At 37.1% G+C, this 24,102-nt stretch overlaps 1 protein-coding gene across 4 annotated transcripts in view; it reads left to right on the forward strand.

Annotated features, from left to right (window-relative positions):
* Nucleotides 1-24,102, forward strand: part of TBC1D19 (TBC1 domain family member 19) — a 156,256-nt gene that overhangs the window by 82,723 nt on the left and 49,431 nt on the right. For all 4 annotated transcript variants that reach the window (NM_001076938.1, XM_024993412.2, XM_015471566.3 and 1 more), the window contains 3 exons: nt 3,506-3,580; nt 6,594-6,656; nt 21,558-21,642. In NM_001076938.1, the coding sequence (NP_001070406.1) occupies nt 3,506-3,580; nt 6,594-6,656; nt 21,558-21,642 (223 nt within the window). The remainder of the gene's footprint in view (nt 1-3,505; nt 3,581-6,593; nt 6,657-21,557; nt 21,643-24,102) is intronic.

Consider the following 24,102-nt stretch of genomic DNA (forward strand, 5'->3'; position numbering starts at 1 on the left):
CTACCAACGGTATTCTTCACAGAGCTAGAACAAATAATTTCACAATTTGTATGGAAATACAAAAAACCTCGAATAGCCAAAGCGATCTTGAGAAAGAAGAATGGAACTGGAGGAATCAACTTACCTGACTTCAGGCTCTATTACAAAGCCACAGTTATCAAGACAGTATGGTACTGGCACAAAGACAGAAATATTGATCAATGGAACAAAATAGAAAGCCCAGAGATAAATCCACGCACATATGGACACCTTCTCTTTGACAAAGGAGGCAAGAATGTACAATGGATTAAAGACAATCTCTTTAACAAGTGGTGCTGGGAAATCTGGTCAACCACTTGTAAAAGAATGAAACTAGAACACTTTCTAACAGCATACACAAAAATAAACTCAAAATGGATTAAAGATCTCAACGTAAGACCAGAAACTATAAAACTCCTAGAGGAGAACATAGGCAAAACACTCTCTGCCATACATCACAGCAGGATCCTCTATGACCCACCTCCCAGAATATTGGAAATAAAAGCAAAAATAAACAAATGGGACCTAATTAAATTTAAAAGCTTCTGCACAACAAAGGAAACTATTAGAAAGGTGAAAAGGCAGCCTTCAGAATGGGAGAAAATAATAGCAAATGAAGCAACTGACAAACAGCTAATCTCAAAAATATACAAGCAACTCCTACAGCTCAACTCCAGAAAAATAAATGACCCAATCAAAAAATGGGCCAAAGAACTAAATAGACATTTCTCCAAAGAAGACATACAGATGGCTAACAAACACATGAAAAGATGCTCAACATGACTCATTATCAGAGAAATGCAAATCAAAACCACTATGAGGTACCATTTCACACCAGTCAGAATGGCTGCCATCCATAAGTCTACAAGCAATAAATGCTGGAGAGGGTGTGGAGAAAAGGGAACTCTCTTACACTGTTGGTGGGAATGCAAACTAGTACAGCCACTATGGAGAACAATGTGGAGATTCCTTAAAAAACTGGAAATAGAACTGCCTTATGACCCATCAATCCCACTGCTGGGCATACACACTGAGGAAACCAGAAGGGAAAGAGACCCGTGTACCCCAATGTTCATCGCAGCACTGTTTATAATAGCCAGGACATGGAAGCAACCTAGATGCCCATCAGCAGATGAATGGATAAGAAAGCTGTGGTACATATACACAATGGAGTATTACTCAGCCATTAAAAAGAATACATTTGAATCAGTTCTAATGAGATGGATGAAACTGGAACCTATTATACAGAGTGAAGTAAGCCAGAAAGAAAAACACCAATATAGTATACTAACGCATATATATGGAATTTAGAAAGATGGTAACAATAACCCTGTGTACGAGACAGCAAAAGAGACACTGATGTATAGATCAGTCTTATGGACTCTGTGGGAGAGGGAGAGGGTGGGGAGATTTGGGAGAATGGCATTGAAACATGTATAATATGTATGAAACGAGTCGCCAGTCCAGGTTCGATGCACGATACTGGATGCTTGGGGCTGGTGCACTGGGATGACCCAGAGGGAGGGTATGGGGAGGGAGGAGGGAGGAGGGTTCAGGATGGGGAACACAGGTATACCTGTGGTGGATTCATTTCGATATTTGGCAAAACTAATACAATATTGTAAAGTTTAAAAATAAAATAAAATTAAAAAATAAATAAAACAAAGAAATTGTATTTCAGGAAACATAGGTTTGAATACCACCCTGCCATGGCTGCTGCATGCATCAGATATTCTTCTCTGTCCCAGGTGATCCTGTCCCCTAGCTCTTACTTGTTTGAGGGACTGTCTTCAGAAAGAATCACACAGTACCGAGGGAGCCAAGCAGTATTTGGATAGAGGTGGAAACCAGGGCTAGAGTCCCCAAGAGATGGATGGAGGGATTCGGAGAAACGCAGGGATCAGCTTGTAGTAGTCAGATGATATTTCCATCTCTCTTTAACACAGCTGCTACCCACTTAATCTTGACCTTTCTCAATCGTTATTATGAACACCTGACCAACTATTAGCCTGTCCCTTAACTGGATTACATCTTACCTCCTTCCTCCCACTTTCTGTTCTTCTGTCTTTTCTTCTTTTTCCTTACCCCTTTTCTCTCTTTCCTGTCCTTCCTCTCTTATTCTTATTTCTTATTCTTTATTAAATGGCTTCCCTTGTGGCTTAGCTGGTAAAGAACCTGCCTGCAATGCGGGAGACCTGGGTTCAATCCCTGGGTTGGGAAGATCCCCTGGAGAAGGTAAAGGCTACCCACTCCAGTATTCTGGCCTGGAGAGTTCCATGGACTGTATAGTCCATGGGGTCCCAAAGAGTCAGACACAACTGAGCAGCTTTCACTTTCACTTAACTTTCAGCCTAATCTTATCACTGTTTAGAGTTAATTTGATATTCTAATATTTTTTAACTGATTTTTTTTTTGCTAAAATTTTACTAATTTCTTTACAATTAAAAAAATTTTATTTTATATTGGAGTATTGTTGATTAACAATGTTGTGTTAGTTTCAGATATACAATAAAGTAATTCAGTTATGCATCATATACATGTATCTATTCTTTTTCAAATTCTTTTCCCACTTAGATTATTACAGAATATTGAGCAGAGTTCCTGGTGCTATAGCTGATTTTTATTTAATTTTTAAAAGCCTTGACTCAGATTTAAAGTGCACTACTGATTCTATTGACCAATGTCATTAAAAGTCCTGAACCCTTATCATTGTCCATTAGCCAGATGATATGAGAATGTTTGACATTATCTCTTAAAAACTTACATACTTTTCCAACCTATGTTTAAATCATGTACAAGTTAGCTATATAGCATTCTGTATAGTTACAACCATTTTATTTTGAACTAAAAATGAAAAATTAAAGACATTTTTTTCAAAAAAAAATCCTGATTTTTTTTTTTTTCATATGCTATGTGATAGCTTTTACTACCAGGGATGATTTAGTATGCTTAAATTTTTTTATTTTATAATAATTCAGATATTAGAAAGGCAGTATAGAGTAGTCACTCTGGGTTTTTATATAGGTTCTGGGGGTTTCCTGGAATCAAATCTTACTACCTTTGTGGCCTTGAACAGAAAGTTACTTCTTTCTCTGGGCCTCAGTTTCTCAAATGTAAATGGGAATAATAATCATTGAACAGGTTTATTTTGTTGATATGAGATTAAATAGAGTAACATGCATGTTGGGTAAAACAGTTCCTAATAACTAATAAATACTACATTTGCTATTAAAGTTAAATTACATTTAAATCAATGTAGCAAACATTGATTAAATACCTACCAGGTACCAGATTTTATCTTAAGGGATGGGATTAAGTCTGTTTATTGATCATCAGCTATTATCCAGGCCTAGAGACTCTAGTAATAAAATAAAGCCCTTATTCTCTTAGTGTATATAATACTATTAATGATCATTATTTATTAAAGTTTGAGGCTGAATTTATAAATGATTGACTTTTAATGTTTTTGTTTTTCTTTTAAATCTAGGATATTTTATATTATGAGCAGCTTAAGACAAATGTGATACAACATGACCTTTTGGTGGACAGTCTAATTTATAAAGTAAGTGAAGCTGTAAGTTTTTCCATTTCGTTACCATTAAGCAATTATCAAGAGTCTTCATGTAGGTACTGCACTATCTATGATACATATTAACCTTGAAAAATAATTTTAAGTGATCATTATACTTAGAATGATAAAGTTGACCTTCAAAATCTGAGGTTTCTATTCAGTGTTATCTTTCACTTTGCAACTGTCTTCACAATCCTTTCTTGACCCTCCCATATATTGATTAAGTGAATGATATTTCTTGTCCTTATAAATTACAATTTTCCACTCAAACTATACAGAAAATCTACTAAAAGAAAAAAAATCAGATTATGGATTTCTTCATCTTATTTATCTCACAATTCTTTAGGGCCTGCTTGTTTATTTTATTATATTGAAGTCACAGCTTATTTTTCATTTCTTTTGATTTCTAGACATAGAGTTAAACACATCTCAAGTTTTATTTCCAGGCATCTGTTATTGAGAGTTGAGATGTAGATGCTAAAAGCATGGTATAGGGTTTGACTGATTCCGGATTCATAATTGGGTTGTTTAAAAGACTTGGATTTTAGATTTAGAACTTGTAAGATAGAGGAGAAAGGGCATATTATTCCAGACCTCAGAAACAGGGGAAAGAAGACCCAAAGATTTGTCTGGGTAGAACATAACAGAAGTTAATAATAACAGTGACTGCTAGCGTTTAATGATTGCTTTCTGTGTGTCATACAATGCTCCAGACTCTTTACATAGATTAACTGATCCTGACAGTTACCCCAGGGGAGTATTTGGGCTATAAATGATAATTCTTTTTTTTTTTCCTAAAAAAAAAAAAAAGTTGCATTCTACAAGATCATGCATTAAAAATAATAGAGCTTATAGGAAAAATAGGGTTGGGGTAGCTTTTGCAACTTCATAGCCAAAGTGCTAACAGAAACAATCATTGGGAGATGAACTGGACAGCCCAAGCAGGCTGCTCCTGCAGGAATTATTAAAAATGTACAAAAATAACAAAGGGTAAGTGCTAAAATAATTCAGTTGCACAGAGCCACTGGGGCTGCTGTTCAGGAGGGCACAAGAGGCAGTACAGCAGTTAAGAGATATGCAAGGCTGGGGGTGTGCCTCTCTGGAGACAGGGACCCCATGCAATCATTCATTTTCCATTCTCTTGAAATTTCCATTCTCTTGGAAACAGGCAAAGGGCTCATGCCTGCAGAAGGCTTTGCCCTTTCCTGCTGAAGGATATAATTCTACTTCTGCTGTTCTGACTTCTCTTTTTAAAGGAAAATTGCATTGAACCAACACAATTCTCATGTTGTACTGACATCATTTCCTTACTCACCAGCCACATATTGATACATGTATTATAGCAAAGTAGGAAGTATTAATACTATTACTTTACTGTCTTACAGATGAGGGAACTAAGGTAAACAAAGAGTAAAGAAATCCATTTAAATTCATATATTAAGTAGTAAAGCCAAGATTTGAATCTAGGTAATCTGATTTCATAACCCGTACCTTTAACCACTATGCTCTACAGGGAGGAGGATGAGGGGAATTAAGAGGATGCGGTCTTTTGATGAAAAGTCTTGACTCTTTTGAAAAACTCTTGAAGTTTTTACATAGATTTGGATCACAGGTACTGCTATTGACTTTGAGGTCAAATGACTGTATGCAGGGGATCATTTTAGCAACAGCCTAAGAGATCTTTTGGGCTTTAAGACTTTAATCTCTCTGTTCAAATGAGAGAAGACTCACAAGAGAAGTTCAAAAAATCCAAGAGTGCTAGCACGAGAGTTCCCTTTGCTGCCAACATGAATTTCAGTTAGAATCAGTAAAGCAAATCTGTCATGAGAAAGAGGTAAACAGCTTGTGTCTGAACAGCTGAATGTAAGTTTTGGTAGAATCAGTCCTGACGGTCCACAGCATGAGTGTTTACTTATGTTAGTTAAACTCTGCTGATCGTACTGGAGCAACTCCAAATATTATTAAAGTCAGCCCTTAAGGGAATAAGCATTAAAAAAATAATCATTTGAAGTTTCATTACAACTCCCTTTGGCAAAGACTCATTTTTAATTTAATAGAAAATAGAATTATTTTAGCGGTTAAAGAAATGAAGGAAACAAGGCAATGCTTAAGCACAGAACATCATCAAACCCTCCCTAAGCTAAAATATCTAATGATTCTCTCTGGATTGTATTTTTTTCTCACAAACTTGTCTTGAATCCACACCATCTACAATTTTCTACTGCTTACTGTGATCTGACAGTTCATATCAGTGTTTCTCAACCTTTTCTTCATAAAAGAAAAAATTTTCTCTAAAATTTTGATTCCCCAGGAATGATGCCCCCTTAGAGGCAACATCATCCTGCTTGAGATCGCGTGATCTCTACTTATGCCCATGTTGTGACTTAGACTGACTCCTTTCTTTTCTCTTAATCTGTTTCTTTAAGTAATATTTCTTTGGGGCGTATAACCAGTATTTCTCATTCTCCAGTATTTCTACCATGTATGTTTTCTTGCTGGTGAGATTGAAGATAAACTTTGTCTCTTTTGCTAACAAGTGATGACTTGCAAATGAATAATTACAAAAACATCAAAGATTTTTGGTATTTTGATGGAATGGCATGAATGTGGGCCTGAACAGTGGAGGACCAGATTGAACAGTAATTTGAGGCCAGATTTTTACGGCTGCTTTTGGACGTTGTGATTGCAAATGCTTTTCTAATTTTAAGATACCTAAATATTAGATTCAAAGGAGATAAAATTGAAATAAATAATAAGAAATTACTCATGGAACCCAAATAAGTGTAAACAATTTGAAGTCAAGTAATGTGTCACAAATATCAGTCAAGTAACTTTATAAATTTATTTCTGATAAACCCAGTGATAAAATCTAATTGAGAAGTTTATAATCATATGTGAAATAATAAAATCATTTCAGTATTATTTCTGTATGTTATATTTATGTCTTAGTACTATAAACGTACTCATTTAAGTTCTTTTCAGTGCCTTCTACTTTTAATTATAGGATGTGAAATTGACAGCAAGCAATGATGATTATTATTTTGTATTTGAAGATTATTTATATCAGGTAAGTTGAAAAATTAAAATATATAATGTTCTTGTTTTAAATTCTCTAACTCAGGCTACTTTATTTTTTTTTTTTTTAACTTTACATAATTGTATTAGTTCCAAATTTGGGATCAGGTTAACTTTTGTTCTTAAAAGAGACTAGGTGGGAGGATAAGAACTTCATCTCTGTTCCACCCAGGAGAGGTGTGGATCAGATACATAAATTGAGTGTCTACTTCATATTTCAGCTGTCCCAAGATGTTTAGAGAAAGCATTTTTACATGATACTTTTCTGTTAAAGGTCTTGAGTAAATAATTAAGTGCTTTGAAATCAGCTTGAAGAGTTGTGATTACTCTTTGATCACATCATATGGTGATACTGTGGATGTTTGGGTTTACCTAGGTCTTTCTTATATCTGATAAAAGAGAAACAAAATAGAAACATCACAATTAGGAAATATGTGATTTATGTAGAATTGCTTAAATGATATTCTTTTTTTTAAAGATCATACACACATAGATAGATAAAAGATAGATAATATGCAATGGCACCCCACTCTAGTACTCTTGCCTGGAAAATCCCATGGATGGAGGAGCCTGGTAGGCTGCAGTCCATGAGGTCGCTAAGAGTCGGACACGACTGAGCGACTTCACTTTCACTTTTTACTTTCATGCATTGGAGAAGGAAATGGCAACCCACTCCAGTGTTATTGCCTAGAGAATCCCAGGGACAGAGGAGCCTGGTAGGAGGCTGTCTATGGGGTCGCACAGAGTCGGACACAACTGAAGCGACTTAGCAGCAGCAGCAGCAGCAGCAATATGTATCATGGAAAAAAAAAATCTAGATTCCACATGGCAGTTTCTGCTTGACTAAATGTAAATCAGTCCCAGATGTCGAATTAGCAGGTCTCTGATGGTAATAGTGGTTGTAGTTGTGTATCTGTTTAAGAAAAGAGTTAAATAAGAATCTCTCTAGAAGGTTTGCTGCTGCTGCTACTGCTAAGTCGCTTCAGTCATGTCTGACTCTGTGCGACCTAATCGTATATTCCAAGAACTAAAGTCCAAAAGATTTTATAAAATTTATTTATAAAATTAAAATTTGAGATAACCTTGGAAAGAATTTTAAGGGAATTTCCATGATTTCAAATATGCCATTAATTTTTAAAATTAAAAAAAAGTTAAGACTTAAAATCCCATTCTTTAACATATTGTTATTAATTAAAACAGTATAAAAACATTAAATTTATTTATTTATGTAGCAAATATGTAGCCTGATACCTATTTTTTGGTACTCAAATTTTGAATGTACAATAAAGTTAAAGCTTCATTTATATAGTAATTTTTGTTTCTAAACTGAAATACTGAGTAGAAATGATTGCTTTTGGTATTGTAGCATAAAGAGGTCCACAGAACCATCCCTATTAGAAAAATCAAAACCAGTGAAAATTATTTAAAAAGCAAAAAAAAACAAAAAAAAAAAAACAAACATTTAAAGTATCTGGAAACTGTCTTAAGATTAGATGTCAAGTCAGCAAATAAAAACATTTATTCAGGAGAAGTGATTAAGTCTCAAATCAGTCTGTAGCACTTGAGCCATGATGCACTCTCTCCTTCCTCATAGCCCCAGATCATCATGATGGAAGCTTCAATTCAACTGAGTGTGGCTAGGAAGATGGGGTTCCTTTTTCGAATAATTTCTAGTCAAAGACTGCAGTATCTCTATAGAAGGCTCTGTGCTGTGCTTAGTCACTCAGCCGTGTCTGATTCTCTGCAACCCCATGGACTATTCTGGCTTCTCTGTCCATAGGGATTCTCTAGGCAAGAATACTGGAGTGGGTTGCCATGCCCTCCTTCAGGGGAGCTTCCCAACCCAGAGATCGAAGCCAGGTCTGCTGCATTGCGGGTGGATTCTTTATCATCTGAGCCACCAGGGAAGCCCATAAAAGGTTCAGGAAACCGGTATTTCTCATTCTCCTCAGCTCTGTGTTGTAGATGCAAAATTTCAGAAGTCAGGGGCTTCCTGCCTCCACTCAGAGGGTAACCCTCTGTCAAGAGCAGGTTTGAGTAACCTCTATGACTTGTTTTCTGTAGTGGCTGTACCAACTTGCATTCCTACCAGCAGTACACTAGGGTTCATTTTTCTCTGTACCCTCACCAACACTTGTCTTTTTTTTTTTTTTTATGGTAGCCATTTTAACAGCTATGAGGTGATAACATTCTGGGTTTGATTTGCATTTCTGTGGTGATTAGTAATGTTGCATACCTTTTCATGTACCTGTTGGCCATTTGTATGTCTTGTTTGGAAAACTTCTGTTAATTTCCTTTGCCCACTTTTTAATTGGGTTGTTTGTTTTTTGCTATTGAATTGTAGAATTCTTAATAAATTTTGGATATTAGCCTCATATCAGACATAAAATTTGCAAATATTTTCTCCCTTCCTGTAGGTTGCCTTTTCATTCTGTTTTTAGTTTCTTTTGCTTTATAATGGTTTTTAGTTTGATATAGTTTCACTTATTTATTTTTGCTTTTTAGCTTGTGTTTTACTATCATAAAAGGAAATTACCATGAAGACCTAAGTCAAGGAGCTTTTTTTCTATGATTTCGTCTAGGAATTTAGGTCTTATGTTTAAAGTATTAAGTCCATTTCAAGTTCATTTTTGTGAGTGGTATAAGGTACAAGTCTAATTTCGTTCTTCTGCATGTGGTTATCCGGTTTTCCCAACCCTATTTATTGAAGATACTATCTTTTCTCCACTGAGTATTCTTGGCTCCTTGTTAAATATTAGTTAACTGTGTATGTGTGGTTTATTTCTGGGCTCTCAATTCTGTTCCATTGGTTCCTATGTCTACTTTTATGCCAGTGCTTTACTGCTTTGATCACTATAACTTTGTAGCATAGCTTGAAATCAGGAAGTATGATGCTTTGTTATTCTTTCTTGAGATTGCTTTGTCTACTCAGTTTCTTTTGTGGCTCTATACAAATTTTAGGATCGTTTTTCTATTTCTGTGAAAAATGCCCATTGCAATTTTAATAGGAATTGCATTGAATCTGTAGATGGCTTTGGGTAGTATGGCATTTTAACAGTGCAACTTCTTGTCAATGAACATAGGATACTGTTCCATTTGTGTCTTCTTCTGCTTCTTTCATCAAAGTCTTGTAGTTTTAAGTGTACAGATCTTTCACCTCCTTGGTTAAATTTCTTCGTATTTTATTGGTCTTTTTTATGTTATAGTGAATGAAATTATTTCTTTTTCAGCTTTTTTGTTCTTAGTGTATAGAAACACAACTGTTTTCTGTATATTGATTTTGTATCCTGCAGTTTTACTGAATTCATTGATTAATTCTAGCAGATTTTGGATGGAGCCTTTAGGATTTTCTATATATAAGATCATATCATCTGTAAGTAGAGATTATTTCTTTCTTTCCTACTTGAAAGTGAAAGTTGCTCAGTCATGTGCAACTCTTTGCAAGCCCATGCACTATACAGTCCTTGGAATTCTCCAGGCCAAAATACTGGAGTGGGTAGCTGTTCCCTTCTCCAGGGGATCTTCCCAACCCAGGTATTGAACCCAGGTCTCCACATTGCAAGCAGATTCTTTACCAACTGAGCCACCACGGATACCCATCCCTAACTGGCTGCCTTTTTTTTTCTTTTTCTTGCCTGACTGGTCAAAGTGGTCTTGTAAAAACACCAATCAGTTCATGTTACTTGTGAGATTAAATCCCAAACACGAAAATCCTTCACAAGGCCTGATGACCCAGGGTGTGCTGGTTCACATCTCTAGCCTCACGGTTCACCTCTGCACTAACACTGTGGCACTACGCATTCCAGCCACTCTGGTCTTTTACTCCTCATGTTCGTTATGCTTTTTTCTACCTCAGGGTCATCAGACCTGCAGTTCCTTTGATGTAAAAGACTGTTGTCCTCCCCTCTTCCTCTACTAAATTCCTATTTTTCCTTCAGCTTTCAACTAGAATATCACTTATTCACAAATACCTTTCCTGACCTACTGGGCTTCTCAGCAGGACATATACATAGGGTCATGGCCTTGTGTTCTGTGTGATTACACATTTATTGTCATTGTAGAGGGCTGTAGATTTTCTTTAGTTAAGAGTTTAGTTCTAGATGTGAAGGATCTTTTTATCAACTGACTTCTAAATGAAACAAATTAGTTAATGTTGCGCAATACTAAAAATATGAAACAAATGAAAATTTTTGACCCTCCCTCTGATAGCTATTTAGATCCTGAACATGAAACTATTATGACACTGAACATGAGTACATAAATTATAATATCAGCCAAAGGCCAATAATCATATAGTTTGTAGTGTGTTCACTCTTCTACTCCAGTGTGTGGGTAGAGCAAGTGGAAATGTCACAATTTCTGCCCCTTTGGTGGCTGGAGAGAAGAGGATTGTCAATTTAAATTCACAGCTACAAAGTCTTTTTGGTGGTGGTGAAAAGGACTTGCCAGACAAAAAACCTACCTCATTTGATGAACAGGGTCTATAAGGATAACATTTTAAATTAGAGTCGTTACAGTTTCTCCACATAGTGCCAGAATTACCCTTGAAGACATATTCATCTTTGTGTACCACATAAACTTGGGAAACTTATAAGTGACAGAGTCTGAAAAACGTAACTATTTATAAACAATGGATGCATTCTCTGAGAAAAAGCAGAATGGTCATCAGTAAGTATTTATTGACCCTTTTATATAATGATATCACCTTTGATGGGCTTACATTCTAGTTAAAGAGGCAAAAATGTTTTGAAATTGTTTTAAAGTATGTGTGTAAAGCATTAGGTATTAATCAATATCATAGATAGTGAGTACTATAGGAGTATACTTTAACCTTTATTTTCCATTTTTATCAATATTTTAGTCCAAATTATATTATTTTTAGATTTCCTATAGTATTTTCAGTCATAGATCTTATATGGCACCCCACTCCAGTACTCTTGCCTGGAAAATCCCATGGATGGCGGAGCCTGGTAGGCTGCAGTCCATGGGGTCGCTAAGAGTCGGACACGACTGAGTGACTTCACTTTCACTTTTCTCTTTCATGCATTGGAGAAGGAAATGGCAGCCCATTCCAGTGTTCTTGCCTAGAGAATCCCAGGGACGGGGAAGCCTGGTGGGCTTCTGTCTATGGGGTCGCACAGAGTCGGACATGACTGGAGCAACTTAGCAGCAGCAGCATCGATGTGGATCTTTGTCCTTACAACATAAATAAATGGATAATTGTAACACCTAAGTTCTGTCTTTGGGAATTTTGCAGAACAAAATTTTCCTCATATGGATAGTTACCAAGAAAATACTTTTCGTGATCATACTTGATCATAATTAATTTTATAATTAGTTTGACTTGTCATAGAGAAGTTCATTTTAAGTAATAAAAGTATATGTAATTTTTTGCATTGAAAACAATATTATCAGGAATTGAGTTGTGATTTTTTTCTGAAAAAAAATTTCTATCCCTATACATGTATGCACATGCCCTCAAGTGTGTGTATGTACGACATAAGAAAGAAGAAAGCCTTTTCTTATTGCTAATTATGGGCTTTCCTTTGGCAGAGCTGCCTAGCAACATAACTACTCAATGGGAAAATTGTTGATGTTAATGGAATGAACTTAATTTTCTAGCACGCTCTGTGTCATAACCCATGTATTGGATTTTGTGACTAGACTAAAAAATTTGACAGCATGTGGCATTGCTGTGTCCATATATAGATGAGAAAGTCTCCAGTAGTTCCTCCTGAAGGAAGATCTGGGCCTGTGTTACACGGATACACAGGTATTCTTCTGTCTTCTGAGTGACTCATGTTAGTTACCTGAATTTTTTTCAGCAACAACATTGAACATTATAGAAATAGCCTTTTGAGTAATAAGTCAATTTTTTAGTATTCCAAAGTTTAGCATTTATTTTGCATGAAATTCTTAAAAATACTTAGTTGTGCTGAAAATTTTAAATTATGTCAGAGTTTTAAAATATGTTCAAACAGAAGACAACCCTTTACTCCATGTAAGTAAATTGGGTCGTTTGACAATTTAGTTTCAGATTTGAGTACTTAGTGATATCATGACAACCTATAAAAGTTAACTTATTGTCCAAAGTATATAAAGTACTCATAGGGGAGAACTTTTAAATAGTAAAGAGAAGACATAGGAATTACTCTTTCTGTTTTCTGACAAATTCTTTATCATATGCTTGGCTTATCTAGCATATGCTTAGTAGAAATACTGACATATTAGAATATGCCATTTTGTTGTTGTTGCTGTTTAGTCGCTGTCATCTAACTCTTTTGCAACCCCATGGACTGTAGGCCACCAGGATCCTCTGTCTGTGGGATTTCCCAGGCAAGAATGCTGGAGTAGGTTGCCATCTCCTTCTCCAGGGGGTCTTCCTGATCCAAGAATAAAACCCGCATCTCCTGCATTGGCAGGTGGATTCTTTACCACTGAGCCACCAGGGAAGCTAGAATATGCCATAGTTACAAATATTTTAATGCCATTGAATGGAGTTTAAGAAAGGCCTAGGTGCAATCAGATACCCTTTATTCATTTATTCATGTCAAATTATTGAGTGTCTGTTCTGATACAGGCACTGCATAAGAAAATGTTTATTAAGCTCACATTTTAGTGAAAAATGAGGGAAAGGCAAATACACAGTTATAATTTGATAAATGTTCTGATAGAGGTTTATGCAATGTTCCATGCAAATACAATTAAAGGGGAAATAAATTCTGGGAGTAGTTCAGCTTAGTGGTGGCTTTAGAATAGAAATGTTATAAGAAATGTCTGGTTCTTTTTCCTTTATCTTAAAATTTTTTTAACTTTTTATAGAAGTGTGGTTGACATTTTATTATTAGATATACAACATAGTGACTTGACATTTATATACATTACAAATTGATCACCATAATAAGTCTAGTAACTGTCACTATACAAAGTTATTCCAGTTATTGTTGACTGTATTCCCTATGCTATACATTACATCCTCATGACTTATTTCTTTTATAACTGGAATCTTATTCCTCTTAATCCTCTTCACCTATTTTGTTCAGCCCCCCACCCCTCTCCCCTCTGGCTGTGTATCTATGAATCTATTGCTGTTTTGTTTGTCCATGTGTGGGTTTCTTTTTTTTTTTAAGATTCCACATTATAAATGAAATCATTTGGTATTTTTTTTCCTCTGAGGAAATGTCTGGTTCTTAAAAGACAAAGAATTAGGAGAATGGGAAAAGCAAAAATAAGCATGAGCCATATGCACATGGTGATTAATGAGGAGAGATTAGCTTCTCATGGTGGTGAACAGCTCTGGCAGTTCAGGCTAGCCTTAACGAGCACTTGAGGTAGAACGAGGCCTGTGTGAACAGAGAGAACAAATGTGAGACATGTCAATACCATGACTTATCATTATAATCACTTCATCTTGAATGCATGTTCAACTCCCTTGCCCTTCTCCTGCTTTCTAGTAGTAATTACCTGGCAAAACCTTAATCCTGGTTAAGTACAGCTATCCACCGATTCTGTGGCTACAGTGTGCGTTTGAAAGTGGCTGGAGAAAAACATGCAACCATGATAACTGCTTTTATTTAAATTCATGACCAAGAACCTCAAGAAAGTCCTTACTTTTCCTTGGCATTTCTACTTCATTTCCCTAATCCAATTTTCATCCATTCTCCTAGAAGACTTCTCATACCTCCCCTCTCTTCAAATCTCCACCTCTTCTGTCTCAGCTAATGACTCTGAATCCTGTTTCTGAAAAAAATAAAAGCTCTGAGAACAAGCCCCCCAAAGACACACACACACATACTCCCACCACCACCTGTACTCCTCATACCTGCATCTGCATCAATATACTCAGCTCCCTTTCTCTTATTATGGATAAATTATCCATGCTTTTATTTATAACAAAACCAATCTCTGCATTTGGACACTGAAACTCATTTCCCCTTGGTACTCAAAAGCAATGAAATTGTTAGTTTTTCCATCGTCAGTTTTCCTGTCTCTATTGGATCACTCCTCTCACTATACAAATGTGCTATTATTTCTCTCATCTAAAAAAAAAGCAAAATAAAGCAAAACAAAAATCTTCCCTGATTCTTCATCACATCCAGCTACTGCGCCATTCCCCTATTCCCTGAGTTGGTGAAAGTTCTTTTTTTAAAATCTGTAGATATTGTTTCTAAGTCTTATCCTCCTGTTCTCTCTTGAACCTTCCTGAATAAGTCTTTTTCTCTGCCAACCTATCCCACTAAACTTATTTCATGTTGCTGAATCCAGTGATCATTTCCCAGTTCTCACCTTACTTTATCTGTTTGGTCACTCAGTCACCCTCTCTTGAATTCTCTCTCTTCACTTGGCTTCTAGGATATCATGCTTTCAGGTTACTAGCTGGCACGCTCATTCACCTTTGCTGGTTTCTCTTTATTTTCCTGTCTTACCCTGGAGTACCCCAAGATAAGCCATTGAACCTCTTTTTTCCTCCTGTTCTTGCCATTGGTGATCTCATTTATTCTCATGATTTTAAATACCATCTGTACACTGACACCTCCCAAATTTATGTTTGTCTTGTCTTTTTGGTCTTTCTGGACCTCTCCCTTCAACTCCAGGCTTGTGTACCTAGTCCCAGGGAGCTGTTGTTCTACCCAAACTCTTATTATTACCGTAGACCCATTTCCTGACCACTTTTCAGTTCCTAATTAAAATACACATCAAACTTTTACTAATATATACATGTGAGCATGCATTATCCCTCTTGTCTGCATTATTTTCCTCTGTAGCATGTACCACCAAATAACATACAATATATTTTACTTTTTTCCCCTCTATCTCCCTTCACAAAAGCAGAAACACTGTAAGGACAGGGATTTGGGATATTTTTTCATCCATAGTTGTATTCTCAGTCTTTAGAACCATGCCTGCCACATAGTAGATGTTCAAGTAAATACTTGTAGGAGGGAAGGAAGTATGGGAGGGAGGGAGGGAGGGAGGGATGAAGAGAAGGGAAAGGAAAGAAGGAAGGGCAGGAGAGAGGAGAGAAGGAAGAAACTCTCAAAGGCAGAATAAGGAGGATTTTGGTGACTGGCTAACTGTGCAGGTTGACTGAGAAGGAAGAATCAAGAATGACTGAGTTTGCAGGCTTTGGATAGTTTAAAGTATTGGGTTTCCAAGATGGCACTAGTGGTAAAGAACTCTCCTGCCAATGCAGGAGACTCAAGAGATGTGGGTTTGATCCCTGGGTCAGGAAGATCCCCTGGAGGAGGGCATGGCAGTCCACTCTAGTATTCTTGCCTGGAGAATCCCATGGACAGAGGAGCCTGATGGGCTATGGTCCACAGGGTCGCAAAGAGCTGGACACAACTAAAGTGACTTAACATGCATGGAAGTTAAGATCAGAAACACAGGAAGAATGTATAAGGTTGGAAATCAAGGGGACAGGTCAGAGAAGGATTTTTAAAGTATATTTTTCTCTGTAAGAATGTGATGAGAGTCCTTAGCCAAGCATGAAACTAAACCAGAAGTCTTTGTTAATTTTTCTCCCAGTATTCTCTGATTGGAAGTGAAATTATCAGCGCTATCTTGATCATTTACTTAGAGAGTGCTTATTAGGTGCCAAGAACTGCTCTAGATGCTTTATGTACTTACAGTACAGTTCTTACAACAGGTAGCTTTATTTCTGTTTCATAGATGAAGAAGCAGAGGCTCAGAGCTCAAACTATACCTGATAGCTACCAGGACCCAGGCTAGGTCTGTTCCATTTCAAAGCTTTGTAAGCCTAATTGCTCTTTGGTTTATGAAAATTTAAATCAGGGCAGAGGGTTTAAAAAAATGATTCTTGAAATTTTATCATTTGAAAATTCTCCAGATTAGTTTGGATAGAAATACAAGACGCACCACAAATTTTAAAATTGTGCAATAATTGTAAGTTAAACTGATTTTTCCAACAGACATACATCATTTCTTATATGCTTTTTATTACATAAATAACTTACTTCTCAGAAACATTCATTATAAATATCTTTTCAAAAACTAAAGGAAGCTTTAGTCCATGTAAATCTTCTGCAGCTGTATGTAGAACTGTTAGGTGTAATTCTGCTATAAAACTGTAGTTCAGACTTACACATCCAGCTTATACTTACACTCCCAACTTTTCTAAATAAAGTAAATCATTACATATGTAATCTCATCCACATAAAGTTCAATTTTTACTTAATTTGGGAATAATCAAAGTTGAATTTTCTAGTTAATTTGATTAAAACTGTCATCTTCATACAGTCACAACATTTCTAGCAAATTTACAGTTGAACTGTAACTTCATTACAGATACAAAATTGGATCTCAGAAGTTAAAACAGCTCAGGTTAAGATAGGAGTTGGCAGCTCTCTGCTTGCATGCTGGGGTTGCGCGTCAGTACATACTGTGTAACATCCCATCTCTGGCTTATCATCAGAGTCACGCTACAGTCACTGATGTTCTCTCAAGAGCAGTTTCAGATATCTTGTCTTCTCTAAGGCAATAGGGATTTTAGGTGTATATATTTAAGCACAGAGCTTCTCCTAACATTACTATGTTCCCACCAGTTTCAAAGAGAAAGTTAATACAAATGTTTCTTTAGGAACTGTATTCCCTCTAGGCAATGATAGAAGGATATTTATAAGTATACTTTCTTTTGCATTATTTATTTTATTTGTACTTATTTATTTTATTTGTATTAGTTTATTAGTAGTTATTTATTGTTACATTAATTGTATAATTTTATTAGTTATATTAGTTGTATTAGCTGATTGGTGCTGCTATAGCAAATTAACATAAATTTAGTGGCTTAAAACAAAACAAATCTATTCTCCTACAGTTCTGTCTGAAGATTGGAAATTTTTTGAAATGGGCTTTAGTGGGCTAAAATCAAGGTGTTGTCAGGGCTGTCTGTGTTTCTTCCAGAGGCTCTGGAAAATAGTACCTTTCCTTGAATAAGAAAAATAAAGTTATAGATACCAGAAAGGATACAAAATTATTATCAAATATAGGAATTAACTGAAAACCATTAGAATTATAATTCAGTTAAATACCTGTTTACCAAATAAAATATTGAAATCATTTATTCTTTTAAATATGAGAAATAATCATTTGGCATATATAATGTAAAGTAAAGAGCCAGGCAACATAAGTCCTTCATACCTAAAGAGAGTCTGGGCCGCATGTCCCAGTGGCCACTGCAGACTGCCTCCGTCTTAGTCCCCATCATCGTCATAATCTGCAGGGCTTCCCTGCTTCTGCCCTTGCCTGCCCCCACCCCCACCCCACACCGCACCCACCACGCCCAGTTCTCTTCATAGTGACTAGAGGAATCCTTATAAAGTCAGTTAGATCATTTCACTATTCTGCTGAAAACTTTGCGGTGGAGCTGCACTTCACTCCCAATAAAAGCAGAGATCCTGACGATGCCTGGCATAATTTGGCCTCTTTTCCTCTCTCACATATCTCTTTCCACTCATCTGCTCCAGCCACACTTGGTTTTCTCCAGCACATCAGGAGCACTTCTGCCTTAGCACCGCTGCGATTATTGGCTTTTCTGCCTGGCATGTTCTTCCCCCTGATATCTAAATGTTAATGTCCTCAAGTTCTTTCAGGTCTTCCATCAGATGTTGTCTTCTCAATGAAGTTCACCCTGATTGTTCTCTTTAAAATGGCAGTTCTCCTTCCTTATCCCTCCTTTACTTTGTTCCTGTAGCACTCACCAACCAATCTGTTATATAATGTAATTATTTACAAGGTTTGCTATTTATCTCCCCCTGCCCCAATCAGGCTCCTTAAGGGAGGTTTTTTGTTTATCTGTCTGTTTCCTTTGTCATATCCCAAGCGCGAGAGCACAGAGGGGTGAAACTGATTAAGAGTTGTGGCAGGTTGAATAAGTATTGGTCAACCTTCAACCTGTAGGAGTCAGGTAGGAGTGACTAGAGAACTAGAGAGGCATCTTTCAAAAAGATAATGGCTGAGAATTTTCCAGAAATGAGCATAAACAAAAGTTCACAGTGAAGAAACATGGTGGTCTCAAGCCATAGAAATAAAAACAAACCCAAAATTAAATATACTCCCGGGGGAAAACTATAGAATATGGAATAAAATTTAAAGTAGTAGGAGTAGTAGTAATGACTATAGCTAACATTGTAATAATACTCACTATGTGTTAGGCACTGCTTTAAGCACTTTATGTGTATTAATTAAGTCCTACAGTAGACTTTGAAGTAGATATTAATATTGTATATGTATGACATAGAGGAAACTGAGACTCTAAGAAGTCCAGTAACTTGCCTGATATCACACATCTAGTAAGTGGTGGGGCTATATTTTGGACTCCAGCAATTTAGTTTCAAAATAAATTTCAGATGAGCTAATGATTTTATTACCAAATGATTTTATCAAATTGCTAAACAAAATTGCCTGATTTTGTCAGGAGGCACTAGATTATTACTGTTGGTTGTTGTTTGGTTAGTCACAAAGTCATGACCAGCTCTTTGTGACCCCATGGACTGTAACTCACCAGTCTCCTGTGTACATGGGATTTCCTGGGCAAGAATACTGGAATGAGTTGCCATTTCCTTCTCCAGGGAATCTTCCCAACCCAGGGATGAAACCCAAGTCTTCTGCACTGGCAGGCAGATTCTTTACCACTGAGCCACCTGGGATACTGTGGCAACATGTAAATCCAAAAATCTCAGCATCTTAAAACAACAGAGGTTTATTTCTTGCTCGTGGTCATATTAACCCCAGATAGGATGGGGACATAGTTCTGTCATCCTCACTCCAGCACCCAGGTTAATGGCATAACCACTGTCTGGGACACTGATGGTTTCTGTGCAGAGGGAAAGAGGGACCCTGCTTAACTACTCTGGTTCTTAGAGCTTCCATTTGGAAACTTTCAAATGACACATACCTAGTTCATTGAGTAAAGAGCAAATCTCATGGGCACACCTAACACCAAAGTGGACAAAAAATATAAGCTGACATATGTTCTCAAAGGGAAAGAACCAGAAATGTTTGATGATAAACACCATTTACTTCATAGTTTAAGGGAATATGTATAGTAGACTATTATAAATGAGGGAAGGGACTTTCCAAGCATGAAAGTATTGGTAGATTTGAGCATATAAAAATTAAAAATAACTGTGTCAAACATAATTAACAAATCATTGAGCAGAGCCATTTATAACATATAATTTGACCATAGGTTAGTGTCCTTAACATGTAAAAATTTAAACAAATCAGTAATTAAAAAAACATCAATTTTAAAATGGACTAAGATGATGAACTGGAAAATAATGAAAGAAATGCAAATGGAAAAGTGGTCAACCTCATTAGTAACTAAAGCACAGTGCCATTTTTTTTTTACCTATAAGATGATCATAAACCATTTTGATGAGAGTAAGAGAAAATGTGTACTATCTTATTGCTGTCCATGTTAAAAACAAAAGCAAAATCTTTCTGAAAGGCAGTTTTGCTATGTATGTGAAGAGTTTTAGATTTAAAATGCCCATCACTTTGACCAGACAGCTAGTCCAGTTTTAGAAATTTAAATAAAGGTGTACATAAATATTTAGCTATCAAGAAGTCCACTGCAGCATTATTTATAGCTGGGGAAAAGTGGAAATAATTAAATGTTCAACAATAAAAGGTTATATATTATTCATCTGCACAGTGGAATATTCTGCAATGTTAAAAATGTGGGTAGAAAATACTTATAATATTGAAATAGAGTATAGGATAGTGTGCATTATCCTATTTTGTTTGAAAATGTATGTGTGTATGTATAAGAACAATCTGAAAGGATATACATTAAAATATTAACATTGGTGGGATTGTAGGTGTTTTTTCTTTTCTTTGATTATTTGTATTTCTAACGTTCTGGTTTTTGTCACAAACATGTATTGCTCGTGTAGTCTTTTAAAATAAGAATAAATTAGTGGCAGTGGTCAGTGTGCGTCTTGCCTTTGGGCCTGACTGATGCCCAGTCTCCGTATCTGTCCTGTTTCTAAAGCTGGGCCCCTTCCTCGTGCCTTGAAACCACGGTTCCTCTCTCCATTTGCTCCTGCTGCTGGTCCAGCCCTACTTTGTGCCTGTGTTCTGTTAACTGGCTTTCTCTGCCTTTTCTGTTATTCCCAAATTCTTTTCTCAGTGATGTTTTTTGAATCCCACATCTTTCACTACCAGGACCCAGATTTCCTATCACTAATCCTCTTCCTGGGGATTGGTCCCCTGTGCCAAAATTCCAAGCTGAAATCAGCAGTTCAGATCCTCTTACTGGACATCTTTGATTTTGACTGTCTGTCCTGCCTTTTTCACCTCCAGGTAGAGTGGTCAGGACAGCCAGCTCCTAACGTGTGTTGGACCACCACTTGTTCTACTGCTGCTAATCTCTTCTGGATACTTTGAGTTGCCTTCCCCCCACCTCTGACATGCCCACTGCCAGCTGCCGCATCCCAGCAGTGAGCCTGGTCCCAGTTTCCTGCACTTTCCAAACTGCTGTGTGCCACTGTAGTTATCAAGGGTTCCCCCTCTACATTCTTTATCTTATTAAATTTCTCTCAGTTGGTTCTTTTTTCCAGATAGAAAATACACTAATCAACTGGGTGATACAGAATCAACTGGTAGGTAGCAGCTAGCATTTTCTCCAGTTGTTCAAGGTTTAGGTGACTTAACAGTGAGAAACCTTTGGGTGAACTTGGGCCGTCACACTTGGTTATCTTAACACTACCATAGGTGTACCAGTAGAGGGCACTCTTCCCATTGGCAGGTACTGTACTGAACTTGAGGAAGTCTATCTACCTTGGTACCTCATAAGCAGACATAGCAATGAATTACCTGTTATAAAACAGTGCTTAATTGTTTGTTTTTTCCCCAATGTTGTACCCAGGTGTTACTTTGTTTTTCCAGAGATACATCTGTATTGAGTCATTTTGCATACAACAGTGCTTCACCACCGAAATCATACATAAGAGGTAAACTTTTCTTAATTAAAGGAAATATTCTTTAGCACTTACATAATCATACCAAGACTGTTCATTTTATAACATATATTATATTTAAAAAAATTTTTATTGTAAATTATTTAAAAAGATGTCTTTTAAGTTATTATAACCATCCTTTTACTCCCAAGCAACTTATCACAAATCACAGGAAAGTGGATCTCCAAAACAGTGTTTAAAGTTACCTTCTTTATTTTTCCTGTTCGCGCTATCCTCTGTTGCAGCTTGTGTCATATATGTTGACTTTTATTCCCCCTTCTCACTATGACTTTATCATTTGAATTTGCTTTTTCTACTTTTTTTTTTGCCTTCGTTATTCCTTCTCTTAATGTTACACCACACTTGAAAGTTTGATATGATTTATATGCAATTAGCATTCTGATTTCTGGTTGGTGCTTTCTTATCTTTATCCCTAGCTGCCTACAAGATAATGCTATTTCAGTATGCTGCTGGCACCTGACGGCTGAGCCAATGGTCAGCTAAAAGACTTTCCCCTGATTTCTCATTTTTATTAAGTAGTGAACTCCCAGCACTGAAAGCTTGTGAACCTATTGTGTATGGTTTTCTGCTGTTCCCATAAAGAAGGAAGCTGTTTGCCTGTATCTCCTAAGTCCGACTGTCTGCCTGATTACCACAACCCCTGCCCTAAGACAGGCCCACATTCCCAGGGCTAGGATCAGGCTCCCCCCAAACTTGGGGGCTCTCTCAGATACATTGCTTCTACACTGAATTGATAGAAACAGTTGGTTTGCTTGTTTGTTTCTTTAACATCATCTGCTGAAAAACTGATTGTAGAACTTAATTATCTAATGGACTCACCTCTAAATTCAGCCAGGATTTTAAGGCCCTGTCTTAACCTACCTAACTTTGGCTCCCTGTTTATTCCACATTACCGCATATTCATTCTAAATCTCTATATATTCCCTACACAGAAGGATTCCTTTTCCTTCACCCCCAAAATCATAGGTTCTTGAAGAACTAGTCTATATCTCACAGTATCAGAAAAACTGAGATTATTTCCTTCTATGTAGGGAAAAACCCAGTTCTTTCCTACTGTATTTCCCAGTAGTGTGTTTACGACTCACACAAAACACTTCACTTCTGACGCTTTTGTTTACACGTATGTGGGAGTTTTGCCCCACAATAACAAGCAAGTCTTGGCACCACCTGGGTATCCTACGTTTTAACTCAATTCTAATCTTGTCTACCTAGAGATGGTGTCAGATCCCACAGGTTAGGGACTCAGTCCCACAGTACTGCCCCCCTACACACACACACACACACACACACACACACACACTGTTCAGACACCAGTCACAAGCATAGGTTGTCGCCTGTGCTTCTGACCAACTGGCTATAGGTTGGAGGTTCCAACAAACCCCTCTTTGGGTTTGATTAATTTTCTAGGGTGGCCCACAGAGCTCAGGGAAACATGTACTTGTATTTACCAGCTTGTTAAAGGATATGATAAAGAATACAGATGAACAACCAGATGAAGAGATACATAGAGCTAGCTCTGGGAGGGTCACGAGCACAGGAGTTTCTGTCCCTGTGGAATTGGGGTGTGTTATCGTCCCAGTGTTGACCTGTTTGCCCACCTGAAAGTTCTTCAAACCCCCTACTGTTGGGGTTTAAGTCTTCCTCACATATTTTGAAAGTCGCTTAGTCATGTCTGACTCTTTGCAACCTGATGGACTGTAGCCTGCCAGGCTCCTCTGTCCATGAAATTTTCCAGGCAAGAATACCAGAGTGGATATCCATTCCCTTCTTCAGGAGATCTTCCCAACCCAGGGATCAAACCCAGGTCTCCCACATTGCAGGTGGATTCTTTACTGTCTGAGCCACCAGGGAAGCCCACATAGGCATAATCGATTATTAAATACCATTTCCAGTCCTTCCAGAGTATGGGGGGTGAGGCTGAAAATTCCAAGCTTCTAATCATGGCTTGGTCTTTCTGGTGACAAGCCCCCATTCAGGAGCCCACTCAGGTCACCCGAATAGAACAAAAGATATTCTTAATGCTAGTTTCATTTAGGAATTGACAAGGGTTTCAGAAGCCTTGTATCAGGGACAGCATCAAAGACAAATACTAGCATAAGAGATGCTCCTAGTGCTCTTATCAAACTTAGGAAATATCAAGGATTTCAGGAGCTCCGTGCCAGCAACCAGGGGCAGAGACCAATTATACATTCTCTATTATCTCTTACTCACCAAGTCCACTAATCTCTCATCAAGTTCCCTCTCCTCTAAACCTCTAAAACACGTAAAGCCTGTGCCAGAAAATTCAGCAAACATATCTTAATGTTCCCTGTTGTAGTCTGGACTATAAGCCCTGTGGTTCAAGGTCCATATTTTACATCTGTTCTGTTTGCCTCTTGGCACCTAGCCCAGTATTGAGTACTCAGCAGGTATTCTCTATCATCCATCCCTCTG

The sequence above is a fragment of the Bos taurus genome, chromosome 6 (assembly GCF_002263795.3).
Source record: "Bos taurus isolate L1 Dominette 01449 registration number 42190680 breed Hereford chromosome 6, ARS-UCD2.0, whole genome shotgun sequence".
Lineage (NCBI taxonomy): Eukaryota > Metazoa > Chordata > Mammalia > Artiodactyla > Bovidae > Bos > Bos taurus.